The 15,545-nt window shown below is 41.0% G+C and overlaps 1 protein-coding gene across 1 annotated transcript in view; it reads right to left on the bottom strand.

The window, feature by feature from the left end:
* CLSTN2 (calsyntenin 2) overlaps positions 1-15,545 on the bottom strand; it is a 429,960-nt gene that overhangs the window by 79,408 nt on the left and 335,007 nt on the right. Inside the window, exons 6-8 of the mRNA XM_066620198.1 lie at positions 5,894-6,079; positions 1,246-1,494; positions 878-999 (exon numbers count right to left, since the gene is read on the bottom strand). Of these exons, the coding sequence (XP_066476295.1) occupies positions 878-999; positions 1,246-1,494; positions 5,894-6,079 (557 nt within the window). The remainder of the gene's footprint in view (positions 1-877; positions 1,000-1,245; positions 1,495-5,893; positions 6,080-15,545) is intronic.

Below are 15,545 nucleotides of genomic sequence, written 5' to 3'. Positions count from 1 at the left end.
CAAAACTGCCCAAACATCCCAAAGACTGCAATTCTATCCACTCTTTCCTGGGAGTAAACCCCATTGACTATCATTGTTGAAAGCATATACATAGTAGCCTATTAAAAAGCACAGATCTGTAACATTTCTCCAAATGCAGTAACTTGTCACAGTAGCATCATCTAATATATTAAAAATAAAATATTGAAATGAATGAGGACCCACCTGAAATTGGGTTACAACCCATCTAGTGGGTCCCGACCCCTAGTTTGAAAAACACTGCATATGTTTCTACATATCATTCAATATGGCATATTGAATATAGTTGTTGAGATACAATATTCCACATTGTACTGTATTCCACTGAGTGAAACAGCACTGTAGAAGAAATGCTCTCACTTTCCAAAAGGTCAGAATCTCTGCCTTTTGCCATATATGATCCCCATAGCCTTGGATCCAAAGGACAATGAGTTTGCTGCCAAACACGAATGAGGTGCTGCTTGCTTTTTCATTCTCAAAGACTGAGGCTGTACACAAGATCTTCAGATCATATCTATTTTATAGCCTCATGAAATAATCCATGGGATAAATTGGAGCCCAGTTTCATGAAGGTCAAGTGAAGCATGTATTCTGATACATAGACGATAAAGCCCTTAGAAATCCTTAGTCTGAACGTTCAGACATGAACATTTTAGGTTTTTAAAAAGAAACCCTAATCAAATCCCCAAAATGTCTCAAGAAATCTAGAAAGAGGTTTAAGCTGGCAAAATTTTTTAACAAGATTATCTGTATTTTGATATCACCATTTAGGCTCTGTATTAGCAGATCATTATGGAATCCACTGCAATGACTCAGAGGAATTTAGGAATTGCTATAATAATGAAAGAAAACTAAGTACCTGGTCAAGCTTCCAATGAAATTCTGCAGGGCGAAAGGTATCAGCTTGGTCAAAATCTTTACGCAGCAGAAACACAAGTCGACAGTTGTGCACATATAGCGCATAGTGGTGTCTGTTCATTTCTAAAATATATACATATCAAAGTTAAAAGCATCTCAGCATGGCTGCATAAATCATGAACTCAGAACACATGTTCAATTTATTTATCTCAAAGCAATTTACCCTAAATCCATAGCAGTAATTTAGGATTACAGGTACATTATGGCAAACTCTTATGACTGAATATAAAACCCCATGCAATACCAAGTTTCATCCATCACTTCAAATCCCACAGAAGAAAAAAGAAAACTGAAATCAAACTGACTTACCTGTCTTATCAGAATTGCAGAGAATAGTTTCTTTCTCTGCTCTTAATCCTGGACTTGGCCCATGTTTCATCCACATGGTAATAGTGAATTGATCAGTTAGGTTCTTTGGTACTATTCCATCAGGAATTTTGGCTCCTTGCTTCCCATCAAATTTAAAAATCATGTCATTGCTGTCTATCAGAAGACCAGCTGTCCAATTAGTTGCTGCACTGGGAGTGGGTAACAAGTCAATGGCACCTGAAGATGCTCCTGCAGATGATATATAATGAACAGGCTGATGAGGCACTAATGAGAAAGCTGTTCAGCTGAAATCACCGTAAGAGATATTCTAACAGTTAATTTTAGCAGTATAAAAGCTGCTGGAGCGCTAGTGGGGAATTGCCATGGCTTCCCCCCTCAGCTGGCAGCAGCCTCTAGCTGCCAGCCGATTGGCTGGTTGGTCCAGGAGGGATGGACCAGAGTTCTGCTCAGGCAGGCGTGCGCCAGAGCAGATCAGCAAGCGACCCCTGTCCGCCCGCCCACCCTGTAGCTAGTCTGGGATTAGCTGGTGGCTCTTTGAGGGCTGGGTAGGAATTTTTAATCACCATCCAAATTGGCCTTGTGATGGTGGTTTTTTCGCCTACCCCAGACTGGCTGTGGGGTCAGGGTGGCTTGTTGTATAGGTGATAAATGTTTTGGTCACTGGCATTAGAAGTGTGGGGTGGGTAGGCAGAAGACCTTCTCGGTGTCTAGCAAGGATGGGGTGAGCTAGGACTGCTCCCATGGTGCCTGACCAGCTTGAGGAAGCTGGCTAGCAAGCCCCCTGCCTGAATTGGTAGGCCATGCAGGGGTGACCTGCAAGGCACGGCAGTTCTGCTGATTTACCCTCTTTGGGTGACGTTGAGAGGCAGGCTTAATAAATTTTGAGTGACACCTGGAGTCAGGTGAACGCCCTACGAGATGGGGGGATGAAGATGGCGAGGATCGTTTCCCCCATTTAGTACCCTGCACTTGGGAAGAGTTTTAGATTGGCCCTCAGTTGCCCTGTTGCAGAATCTGTGTATTCAATAAAGTGGCCCATTTAATTCCATAACTGCTGCCTGCTATCATTATTTGGGGAGTGCTGGGTAATGAAAGATCCCTCTGTTTTCAGTTCTATGGTGAGGAAGAAAGCACAATGCAAGTCAAATACAAGACATAAATACATACAAAGTCATAAATTACAGGAGATTGCTCCCAACAACCTTATTTGATAAGAGGGATCATATTTCCGTAGTCAAATGCATACTTTGTACGTAAAAGTCCTACATCCAACCCCTAACATCTTAGTTGCAAGGATCTGAGGCAATATGATTGAGAAAGATCTTGGAAAGCCTTGGAAGTATAGAAAATACTGGACTGGATGGATCAGTGCACTGACTCAGTACAAAACAAATTCATATGTTCACATACACCCATCAATTTATAAAGATCTTAGCCATTCTACTAAATCACCCTGTCATGGTTCGTTATACATTTGCAGCACAGATAATAGTGGCCATGGTATGGACTCTTTCAACTGCCCACTGGATCTTTTCAGATTACAAACTCGTACGCATATTTCACTATTGCAAAAATCAATGCATAGCTGCTCATCTAAATCTCCCTTTGAAGATGTGTGAGGGTTTCCTATGTTCTTCTGTTTCTGTAGTACTAAACTACTAGACTAGAAATAAAGTACAATGTATTTTTCCCATAATATTTAGATGGAGGTGGTTGTACAGATGCAGTGCTCCTTCTGTCTTGTTGACTATAGACTCCACCCTGCCCCCATCTGCTGAGTAGACAGGCAGAGTACATGATGAGTCCACATGTAAAGCCCAATCCTATCCAGCTTCCCAGTACTGATGCAGCTGTGCCAATGGGACATGTGTTGCATCCTGCAGTGAAGGGGCAGTCAAAGAGGCCTCTTCAAGGTAAGGGAATGTTTGTTTCCTAACCTCAGAGCTGCATCAGTGCTGGAAAGTTGGACAGGATTGGGCCCTAAAAATTTGAGGACCTCAAATGAACTGAATAAGGAGAACCCTTGCAAATTCTGTATAACTGCCTTTCATGGTTGCCATATGGAATCCAAATCTTATCTGCCACCAAGTTTACCATCACAAGAACGATGATTTGACTTTTCACATATTGATCATGTTAGAATATATACACACATATATACCTGCCTAAGATGTCCAGGGCTGCAATGGCTCTTATAGAAAACATTTTTATAGTAACAAATGCTATGACTGTTCTATGCAGACATGCTGATTCTTGCTGATAGTTTTTTCCTTCCTACATATTACAAGATATATCATAATGAAATGATTTTTTTAAACCTAATGAATGCAGTCAGCACAAGAAGTTAACAATGCTCTTGCCAGTTGGCTAATATTTCTTTGAAAAGATTACTATCAAACTTTAGAGAATAACAGTGGAAAACAAAGAATATGCCAGTAGTAGCATCAACTTGCACTTGTGTTTATATAACATAAATATTGCTGAGCAGCGAGAGGAAAGTGGGGGTGGGGGAAAGTGGGGAGGAGGCGTTCCAGGGAGGGGGAGATGGGTGGAGGGCGGGGAGAGGGTGGGGAGGAGGTGTGACGGGGAAGTGGGAGGTGGGGAGAGGGTGGGGGGACGGAGCAGGGAGGGAGGGAGGTGGGAGTGGTGGAGCGACACTCAGTGCCTGACACGAAGGCTCTTACCTCAGTGAATTGAGTAGTCCCATTGCGGGGCTACTCCCTTTACCTGGGGAAGGGGACAAAAGTCCCCTTCTCCTGAGGTGCCACCTGCGGCTGTCGTGGGTACACAGGATATGGCGGCAGTCACTTTCTGAGCCGCCGCAGCTGTGCACCCTGGGAGCTCAGGATTGGGCTCTCACCCATTTATTTTTCGTTCATATATACTAATATAAATTTTCAGCAGAAGTGCCCCAGGAATGAGGCCAGCTGAAACAGCAAGCTAGAGGAGAAGGAAAATTGATGAGTAGGTGCAGAGCACACCACATCAGCTCCCCCAATCTGCCACCTGTCTGGCCGCTGTCCCATTCTCTTTTTCTTGGAGAACACATGAGAAAAGGATTTGGGGACTTTTCTACTGTCATTACTAAGGATCATAGCAGCAGCTGAAGAAGGTGATTTCCACCACCATAATAGTTTCCCCAAGCACTCTCCTTCTGATAGTGCTTCAGATGACGCCTCCGGCCTTCTACTCCTCCGAAGTCTCCCAATTCATTCCCACCCCAGCTGGATACAGCATACCTGTACAAGGCGGGGGGGGGGGGAATTGGGTTGCTAGGCAGTTAAGAAAGCTCATACAGTTTTTGCCTTGTTATCTGACAGCGTTCCATTCCCAGAAACTTCATGGATTCCAGAACCTACAGATAATGAAATCCGTGGATCAGGCATACCAGACCCTCTGAACGAGACCAGAGCTACACTTACATTCCCTTAAATTCAGTTGCTACCTTTAGAAACTCACCCTGATGGCAAAAAAAATATATAAAATAATAATAATAGCAAAGTAATGTTTATTGCCTTAAGTTGTACTAGCAAAAACAATGTGTAACAACAAAAAACCATTTCGTTTAATATGACTTGTAAAATTATGAATATTACAAAATCCACATCCGCCTTCAAGTGTCAGAAAAGCTGAGCTATAAATCCATCTAACATAATGAATAAATAAAAGTTAGAGGTATACATTTAAAATGTGGGCTTTTTTATCCAGTTCCCACAGCTATATTATTGAACTGGTTAACATTTTTTGAACAATTGTTAGCCTTCTTCAAAGAAAAATTACATCCTGCCCACATTTTGCTGCAGTTGCTTATAGGAGAGACTGCTTGTTGGCTCTTTATAAAGATTCCGGGAGTCCAATCCCCATTTTTCCTGCCGCACTGAACAATGGATTCAGGTACCTGCAATAAAGGGCTGAAAGAGATCTTTTAAGTGGACACTGAAGCTAAAAAACCTAATCATGCAAGACCATCTGGATGCATAATTCTTTGTAAAGGAGATCTGGAAGCTGTATATCAGATGTACAGCTTGACTATTAGGCACTAGCAAGAAAGAATTAATCCATATTACTAGGAGAATGGAATGGAGTGGTTTTGGAACAGTTGACATTTACTGACAATTTTTACTATTTTTTAAGGCCAAATGAAAATGCCAGGTTGCAATCTGATCCATGATTACTTGGGAGTAAACATATTGAACTCTGTGGAACTCAGTTCAGAGTAAACATTTACTTGTTCTGAGTAAACATGCCTAGGACTGTGTTGTTAGATTCTAACATTTGCTTTTAAATTTCAAGAGCAACCAAATCTATTTAGCTAATGAATGAATTCCACTCTAAGCAATTTCCATTATTGATAAATGTTGGTATTTACAAAAGTGAATGTATAATGTCTAAAATCAAGCCTCTTGATACAATGATTTCTTTTAGTTGCTGGTAAGCCAATACTTTCTGGATGCCATCTACAAATGATCCACTTTCATTCTGATCCTAATCATTTATTGAAAGTCAACATTTCTAAATATATGAATGGGAACATTCAGAATGAATGAATGAATGAATGAATGAATGAATGAATGAATGAATGAATACATACATACATACATACATACATACATACATACATACATACCGCATAATTTTTGCAAGGATTTTTCAGAGTACGTCTCACGATCACAGCCCTTTCCAATGTAGTTGGTCTGCAGTTCAATTGTGGTCTGGATGGAAGACACTGGTCCATCGCATGTCTCCAGACGAATGCTGGGAAATAAAGGTATACTCCCAGAACCAGGCTTATACTCTATACGCTTATTCCAATCTGGAATGGGGGAAAAAAAAAGTATAGCCTATTGTGATCAAATATATAGTTATTTCCTATCGATAAAATCCTCAATAAAGAAGCATTTTGCAAATAAAGTAGAAAGAACATGAATTTTTGTCTGTTTTTATTACTGGGCATTTTAAAATCTTGCTTGTAAACCACCTTTCCAACTAATCGTTGGAAAGGCTAGATACAAATACTGAAAGAACAGCCAGGCAGCCTGCCAAACAGAAATTCATGGAAAAACCCCTAACTTAAAATTTATCGAAAATACAGAACACCTCTGTTTCCTTGAAAACACATCTGTTTATTCAACAAATATTTTACTATCGTTATCAACCAAACTGGGCTGAACTGTATTAGGCAACCAGCTCACCAGAGAAGTAGCAAAACTCAAAATGCGTAATAGAATTTTTCTTTCTAGTGTAAGCAATATAATTAGCATAGTGGTGATGCTGGAGGTTAGCCAAGTGGGGCAAGAGCCAAGGGCTCATGCTTTTAAAAGTCAGCCTGCCCCCTGAACCCTCAGTACCAGTGACAATGGTAGCAAACACAGGGAAGGAGGTGTCATGGGGGTTTTAGCTCAGGGTTCCTAGTAACTTGGTGCAGGCACTAGATTAGCATCTGGCTAGACATCTAAATAAGGTAAAAAGCTTTCCCCACAATCTCTTAGAGTGGCAGCGACAGAAGACCTTTGTATTAATAGAGGCAGGGATGTGTGCACACCTTCCTGGTGCATCATCAGGCCATCATTTAAAGCAGGGGTGTCCAAAGTTTTTGGCAGGAGGACCACATCAGCTCTCTGACACTGGGTCGGGGGCCGGGGGGGGAAGAATTAATTTACATTTAAAATTTGAATAAATTTACATAAGTTTACATAAATGAATATATTAAAGATGAACTTATATGAACGAATGAAGGTCTTGCAATAGCTCAGTGCCTATAAAAGGCCTTGCACAAAGCAAAGCTGGCCTTTCCTTTGCTGCCGCTGCTGCATCACAGATGTGAAAGAGCAAGCAGTGGAGGGAGCCCTCATCCCACAGCTCACATGAGAGTTCAAACAGTCGCTGTCACGCTGAGAGAAGTTGCGTCGGGCCAGTGTGGGCTTCAACAAATCTCCAGAGGGCCAGAGGCTCATTGGAGACTGGGGGCTCCCTGAGGGCCGCATTAAGAGACCTTGAGGGCCACAAGTGGCCCCTGGGCCGGGGTTTGGGCACCCCTGATTTAAAGCCCAGAAGTGGTTAATTCCTTGCTAATTGGTACTGTTGGCCTTGTCTTCCACCATTATATATAATTGGGTGAGTCATCTTTCTGACCCTTGTTTATGTCCTCTTGAAAAACACTGGGCATTGCTCCAAGGCCAAACACCTGAAATTTAGGGGCCCAGTTTGTTTGAATATTCATTTCCTATGGTTTTCCCTAACATGCTTTTACTTTCCTATTAATTAGTGGGGTTATGATTTTATTAATAGCTATAATTAAGCATAATAAACATATAGAAGAAAGCTATGAATTCATTATCAGTGAGCATCAGTGCCAACGTGCTGTAAAGATATTGAACACCATGGCCAAGAGAAGTTCACCCACCGCCAAACCAGATGGTTCCAGCAACTGAAGGGGTGCACACATGCTATCAGTTCTGTCTGCTTTCTAGAGATTATTAATTCTGCTTGTAAGTTATCAATAAGATGCATTTGTTTTGTCCATTGATTGCTTCCACATTAAAAATAACTCTTTTTCACATCTCTCCTCTGTTCTCTCTCAGAATGTCTACTCTAAAGTTACTGTTAATAATAATAATAATAATAATAATAATAATAATAATAATAATAATAATAATAATAGTACAGGTATTTCTATACCGCCTTTCTTGGTCCTCAGATTTCTACTCGGACTTTATTCAAGGCGGTTTACACAAGCAGGCAAATTTAAATCCCCGTAGGGATTTTTACAATTTGAAAGGTTCTATCTTTCAGGAAACCACAACATTCAGATGTTTCTTTCTTGATCTGGTCGCACATTCTGGCCTCCATCCTCCCATGCTCAGAGCAGATGGAATAACTCAGCTCAGCTTGTCAGCTGCTTCAAGGTCGCACAGTGCCGGTAGCTTCGAACTGGCGACCTTTGGATGTTATCTTCAGGCAAATGGAGGCTCAACCCTCTAGACAGACCTCCTTCCCTCCTTCCCAAGATTAATCCCTTCATCCTCATGCTCAAATACAATTAAAATTAAGTACATGTAAATGTTGTTGTTCACATTTCACTAACCCCATCTCTCCTCTGCCTTTCCTCACAGACAAAATGTTGGTCATAAGTTCAGCTCCTGTGTATGTTTTATTGATAACAACTAGCCAAATGATATATCATACAATAGGGAAGGGATGCTTTTGCTGAATCCCCTCTTTCCCAACAGAATCAAGGAAAGAAACCATGATGTTGTTGAAGAGTTGAATCAAAACCCATTGATCTGTCAAAAAATCAACTACTTCAAAAGACATTAGTCTTACTGAAACTCCATCTACATTTCAGCTCCATTTAACATTGATGTATTAAAGCATTCGTAAATAAGTGCAACAAAAAACCTCAGTATATGCTGCTGCTTTCTCTGAAGCATTAGCAAAAACCCTCCTAGGATCACTTTGTAGGAAGCCAGCAGAATCACTGAATTTGCAATGAAATGATTTCAAAATCAGGCTCAGGCACAAAAGGCTTTGGCTTTAAGGACAGTGTCAACTTTTACCCAAATATTCTCTGTGGCTGCATAAATTAATAGCAAGTTACAAAGCCACTAGTGAAAGGTTGCCTCAGGTTTGCAGCTCTAACCGGCTAATCCAATGCCTCTTCATCCAGATGTTCGGCGACCGAAAAGATTTAAACCAGAAGATTTAAACTACAGTGGCACATGCCGCCTGTGTACCCACCATGACCTTTTCAGCAACAGAGTTATTTTCAAGTAGCTGAATAAAAACACAGTTTGAAACTATCTCAGATCAGAAACCTTGAGCTTCTCAAAGGAATAGTGTATGCATATTCATTTCTTTTCTAAATTATTTCACATATCACTCTTCAATATAAACAATTACAGGTCAGTTTAACAAAAAAGCAATTATATATAACCAGTATATTTTAAATTTGCACAATGGATTTTGTGCAAACATACTGCTCAGTTGTCATAGAGATGATTCAGTGTTGCTTCTTTAAAGGAACAGCCCTAGTTAAGCTGTTTTACTAATCTGCACATTGGGATATTACATTTGTAAGATTTTCCAGACAGAGCACATTGATAATATACCCATCTAGTCAGTCCCTTTTAACCCTGCACACGTACAAGTGTAGCAAATGGAATAAAACTAATTTCAGATCAAATGTTCACTCACTTTAAGGTATGATTGAAGACACAAATGAGAAATTCTCATATAAAGAGAGAACAAGCTTGGATTATTCCAGTCCATAAATGGAATTTAAATTGAAAACCTTGCTTTGGTTATGGTCAAGTACTTAGTCTACTCTGAAGGTTTCTGCTGCGATTATTCACAAATGAGTCATCTCAGAATTGTTTTTGTTTCCCAGTGACGAAAGTACAAATACTTTGGGAATTAATATGAACTGCAAATTTTAGAATTTTTTTCCCTAGATCAAACCCCAATCTTTTTATTTTTGATTTGTTTCTATTGTCAAAAGTACTTCCAACGTTTTGTCTACACCTTTGAAATGGGTGTAGACCTGGTCCAATTCTATCCAACTTTCCAGTGCCAATGCAGCTATGTCAATGGGGCATGTGCTGCATCCTGCAGTGGGGGGGCTGCCTCCATGTGTTCCCTTATCTCAGGGCTGCACTGGCACCGTAAAATTGGATAGGATTGGGCCCCAAGTCTAATTTTCATCAAAATTCTGGAAGCTATATGGAAGTTTGCAAAACCTTCACAGTCTGTTTAAGGTTCCAGGGAAATTCTTGATCAAGTCCACACAGAACATCTCAAGGGACTACTTAAACCTTGGGAGCAAAGAACCTGGGCTTTCCAGCCCCAAAATTCCCTGACCAAAATCAGAAAAGCTCACCAAAATAACAGCTGAAGCTTAGGCAAGGTCATTTTATGTGTTCCCCGAGTTATGGACATCTGAATTACAGACATGTTTTGTTGGTGCTTTTGAACAGGCACAGTATGTCCTTTGATGGTGTCTAGCACAATAGCATTTGGTTGGTAAGAGCCAACTGTTTCAAGTTATGTACATTTCAACATGTATAGGCTCCTGTAACCTAACTGGTACATATGAAGGGGACTAACGGCCAAACCCTATCCTGGACCAGCTTGCATGATGAGGCCCAGGCAGCAGTGGAAAGGTAAGTAAAGAAATCATTTACAGCACAATCCTAAATTGCGCTGGAATGTGCAAGCCAGTAGACCTGCATTGTATTCAGCGCAAGTTTGGGGCTGACTGTGACTCAACCCAAAGCAAGGGGAAATAATTCCCCTTACCCCAGGTAGCGCCACAGCACCCCCAATAGGTCTACTTGGATATGCACCACCTAAAGAGCTGGCACAAATTTGAGCAGCCCAGGGCTGCCCCGGGCTGCCTGAGAACGGGGCTAGAATCCGGCATAAGTGCCAGATCCTGGCCCCACCTCCTACTCCCCGCCCACCTCCTGGAATGCCTCCTCAATGCCTCCACTCTGCCCTCCCCACGTTCCCTCCAGACCCTCGCACCGGCCAAGCTAGGCTGGCATGGACTTACCAGGCTTCAGCACAGGGGAGGTTGTATGCAGCCTCTGCAGGCCAGTGCACATCTTTGCACCAGCCCAGCTGACTCTGGAATGGGTGCAAAAGTGCTGTAAATGGCCCTCCCTGGGCCGGTGCAAGGGACTCGTGCAGGCCCAACAAGCGCTTAGGATTGCGCTCTTACTTACCCCACTGCTCTTTGGACTGCAATGGGTCTACTCAGAGACATCAGCTATTCAGCCGGCATAAATCTAGTAGGTCCACTGGGGCATGTCAGGCCCAGGGTGGTGGCAAAGGAACATTGCAGTTGTGGCTGCTGTGTGCTGTGGCCGCTGCTCTCTCTTTCACCATCAGCCTTTCCCTGAATTGCCCATTCCACTCATGATCCTCCCCCTGCTGCCAACTTACTTGGATAGTGGACAGTCTGCAGGTTACTGGTGCCCGCATGAGGCCTCCTGGGTTTTGTGCTCATGACCGCTCCATGGAGCTGCTGCCAAATGAGTGTATTGCAGGATCTGGCAGTGTACCCAGCCCATAGCGTAGGGCCAGCCCCAGTTCCAGCCCCACAAATAGTCAGATGGATTGGGACTTATATGAAGGAAATCTGTCTATGCTTCAGCAAAGTTGGATCAGGCATCATGCCCAAATTTGTCAGAGAAGCTCAAGTACTACACAGCTCCCTCGTTTCAAAGCTTAGAGTTTCATTGAGCTATGCCCTGTGTCCTAAATTATGAACAGTACAGTTCCCGGAGCCCTGAGGTCAAAACCTTTGCACATTTCAGACACACTTTATGATTCATTTACAATAACTTAAAAAAGAATGATTTTTTTTGTGATGAACATAAAACATAGTTGAACATATACCTTTTGACATGTAAATGTTAACTCCAGGAAATTCACAGCTTAGCTCTGCTTTAATTCCTTTCTCTGCAGCCATTTTAATTTTTTTTTCCCCGAATGGGGGAAATGGAAAATGGAATATTCTTATGACCAGCTCCATTGGAAGCCTTGAGTAAGAGCAATGATGGGATTCAAGGGATATAAAATATTCTTCAGTTGCAATGCTGTCAAGAACTTATTCCCCAGTAACCAAATGCTACCGGCTTATTTACTGAAATGGCCAGAGGATATGCAAAAATTCAATATATTCATACGATGGGGGATTATGAACATTCATTCTTCCATAAATCACTCCAGGTCAGATCTCTATGATTACAACATAGTTCTTGTGTAGAAAGGGAAAAAAACAACAACGTTTGAACTGGTAATGAAGCTGCAAGAGAAGGGCTTTGGGGATATGAGAGCTAAGCAGAAAATCAAACACTTACAAAACTGAAAAAAGAGTTGTGAACTATTACTATTCCAAAAGTGTTTGGATTTATGTATTGATAAATACATGTTTGTATATTTAGTCAATATTAGGTCTGCTATCATCAACTAGGATTTCTAGAAGACTATCACAATACACTGATTATGGGTGTCTTATAGCATTCTCACAGCCAAACACATACAGTGGCAGGTGATGCCTGTTTTCATTATAGTAGTAGTACTTACTATACTGTCATGTGTCACTTAGCAACAGGGATGAGGACCAGCACTTCCGTTGACGAGAGGTTTAACGTTATGTGAAACCTTCGAAGGCAAGAGAAGCAGTGCCTCAGAAAAGCTTCCAGAGCCATGCTGGAGCTGCACCTCAGAAAAGCCTCAGCTCCCCTCACCTTAAAAGGCTGGGGCGGGGTGAACAGGGACCAGTGGTGGCCATTGCATTTGCAGGCTGTCACTGGTCAGAATGTCGCTAAGTGGAGCTCATCTGTACCTCCATTGGTACACACTTTCTACGAAGTCCTAAAACCAAACACATCAACCCTAACTTTTATTGATGCTTTTGACTGGAATTTGCTTTCCAATTTTTATTTTTTAAATAAGATAATTTACTGTGATGAACCCTTCATTATGAAAGATGATCATTCCTTCTTTGATTTTCACATTTACAAGTTAGATCAAAGCACACAAACAAATCAACAAGATAACCAAATCTATTTTTCCAAACAAGAGCTGAGGAACCTTTGATTTCACCATTATTTGCTTATCCACTGATAAACTACATCACATCAAGCACCTGTCATGGTTATGGCAACAACCAACTCCTTTGTAAAATCACTGTAATGTTCCCTAGGCTTAAAAGAGGTGGTTTCATGTGTTTAGATTCATCAGTTTTTTAAAAAAAAATAGTTCATGTGATTTAAATTTCTTTAATGTTGCACTGTGTGGTCACTCAGTCTATTTTATCTACTAACTTTCTGTGTGCTCTCAGGCATTTGTAGAGAAGCATCATAGCACAAGCACAGACAAGCATTCCAGTTGACATCTGTGCCAAGTGAAACACAATTTTCTTATGTAGTATGATCTCTTGTTGTACTTGAGCATTATATATTTTTGGTGTAGTTATCATTCCTAATGCTCCACCCACAGCTTCTTCTTTACCCAATTTTCACTTGAGCAAAATTGGCATCAATTTATAATGCCAGCAAAATTTTAGTTTTTCCAGGAGTAGCTGGTGTCTGAATTTTTCAGTGGAACCACAGACTACTGAATGGATTTAGACGAGACCACCATTTGCGAATGTGCTTTTTTATTTGTCTACTGTGCTTGAATTAAATGAAATAAGAGAAGGTGAAAGCTAGACAGTGACAGCCAACTAGCCACTTCCTGTACCATTTTATATGATGAGAGCCCCCAAAACAAGCCCCAAACAAAACACCAACACCTTCCAGGAACCTCCCAGGGAGTTTATTGTAGGCAAAAAATTACAGACATAGACTTGCTTCACAGCACAGTCCTATGCATAAAAAGTAAATTTCACTGTATTTAGTGGAGTTTGCTTCCTTGTAAATAATGCACACTCTTTATATCTAGGTAATCTTTGTACCTACTATCTACAATGACACCTTGATTCAGAAACTACATCCAAATTATACTGTTTACAAATATCAGAGGTCTTTAAAAAGTCTGTGTGTTGCATTTAGCTTGAAATCAATAAATCCCTAATAACGTTTTTCTTTATATTAAAAAATCTAATACAAGCCTAACAAAAGATATCTCAAGGGTTGTGCAAAACAACCTACAGATTTTATGATTTATGCATTCTGTGAAACCTGGTTGACACAAAAAAAGTTGACAGGGTCCAAATAAATGACATTTCAGGAGAAGTGCAATACGGAATGTTTGCACTTCAGGGCACAGCGCAGAGAACAGTCACTATCTGGTTATGACTCCATCAATATCAATGAAATGTGCAATTGTATCACAAGTTGTCATTGCCTTGCTGAGCACAAGTCACATATATAAAAATGCTTAAGGAGTTAAGGATCAGTGACTGCGATACATCTTAGAGAAGAAAATACCTTTGATATTTCTTCTGCCTTTGAATATCTTATTTCATAGAATGCCACTCTAAGACACTGCACATCAGAAGATCATATAGTTCATCTCTCTACGATAAGCTTTCTCTGCTTCCTTTCTTGAAAGTTCACCACATTGCAGAGTCCAAAGCTTAGAACAATGAAAAAAACCCTGCTCAAACTCTGCCTTTCAGTAATATATTTGCTAGTGCTAAACCTGCTCTTAATTCTTAAAATAGAAATTACATTTGCAATCTTAGAGAAAATAAATTGAACTCATTCTCAATGTCAAGGTCATTCTGCCCATATTTTTTCCTGCCCATATTGTCCATTCCATAGCAAAAGAGAGTTGGTCATTCATATACAGGTGTATCTCACTGCACATTTCTACACACAGGTAGCTCACTAATCCCTACATGGGAATACGCCAAGGAAATTATGCGGTATTTATATCCTTATCCATTAAGGACAATGCAGATGGATTGAACTCCACAGAAATCACAACTATGACCTAGATTTCTTAACTCAGATGCTCTCATCCAACCTCTTCACTGTTCTCAGCAGATTATTAAAATAGGTCATAGCTTGACACTTAATCAGTCACAGGGAGGAGGACTAATACTAAGATCAATGTATGAATAGAGTCAAATACAGTCAGTGGCACCACTAGGAGGTGTGAGGGGTGCAGCTCGCACCGGGTGACTTGCACAGGGGTGTGACACCACTAGTGACCAAAATCTCTAAAATCATGGTCTGTATGAATAATACCATCATACTGTATTACATTCGATGTGTAATTTACAGCAGAATGCAGTGAAAAAATTGGAGTAAAATATCTCTTTTCTATCAAAAGTTATGGACAAAAAACCAGAAACCAAAAATGCAACTGTCTTAGGGCCTAATTCTATCCTATTTTCCAGTGCTGGTGCAGCTGTGCCCATGAGGTGTGCACTGCATCCTGTGGTAGGAAGGCAGTCACAGTGGCCTCCTCAAGGTATGGGAACATTCGTTCCCTTACCTCGTGGCTGCATTGCAGCTACACTAGTGCTAGAAAGTTGGATAGGATTGGGCCCTTATGTAACTAAAGAGTTCATTTCTTTAATTCAAAAAGGAGCAATGAGACTGACTGTTGGAAGAGCAAATGAGATGTTATTATGACACAGCATGGAACCAATAAGGTGATATGCTGGAGGGTGACACCACTAGTGACCAAAATTGCTAAAATCACGGTTTGCAGGAGTAGTTCCATCATGTCATATACCACTCGATGTGCAATTTACAGCAGACTGCGATGGAAAAGCAGTCTTTTAGAATAGAATAGACTCTATTCTATCAAAAGGTATC

This window comes from Tiliqua scincoides, chromosome 3 (assembly GCF_035046505.1).
Source record: "Tiliqua scincoides isolate rTilSci1 chromosome 3, rTilSci1.hap2, whole genome shotgun sequence".
Taxonomy (NCBI): domain Eukaryota; kingdom Metazoa; phylum Chordata; class Lepidosauria; order Squamata; family Scincidae; genus Tiliqua; species Tiliqua scincoides.
This window is presented reverse-complemented; position numbering and strand designations above follow the sequence as displayed.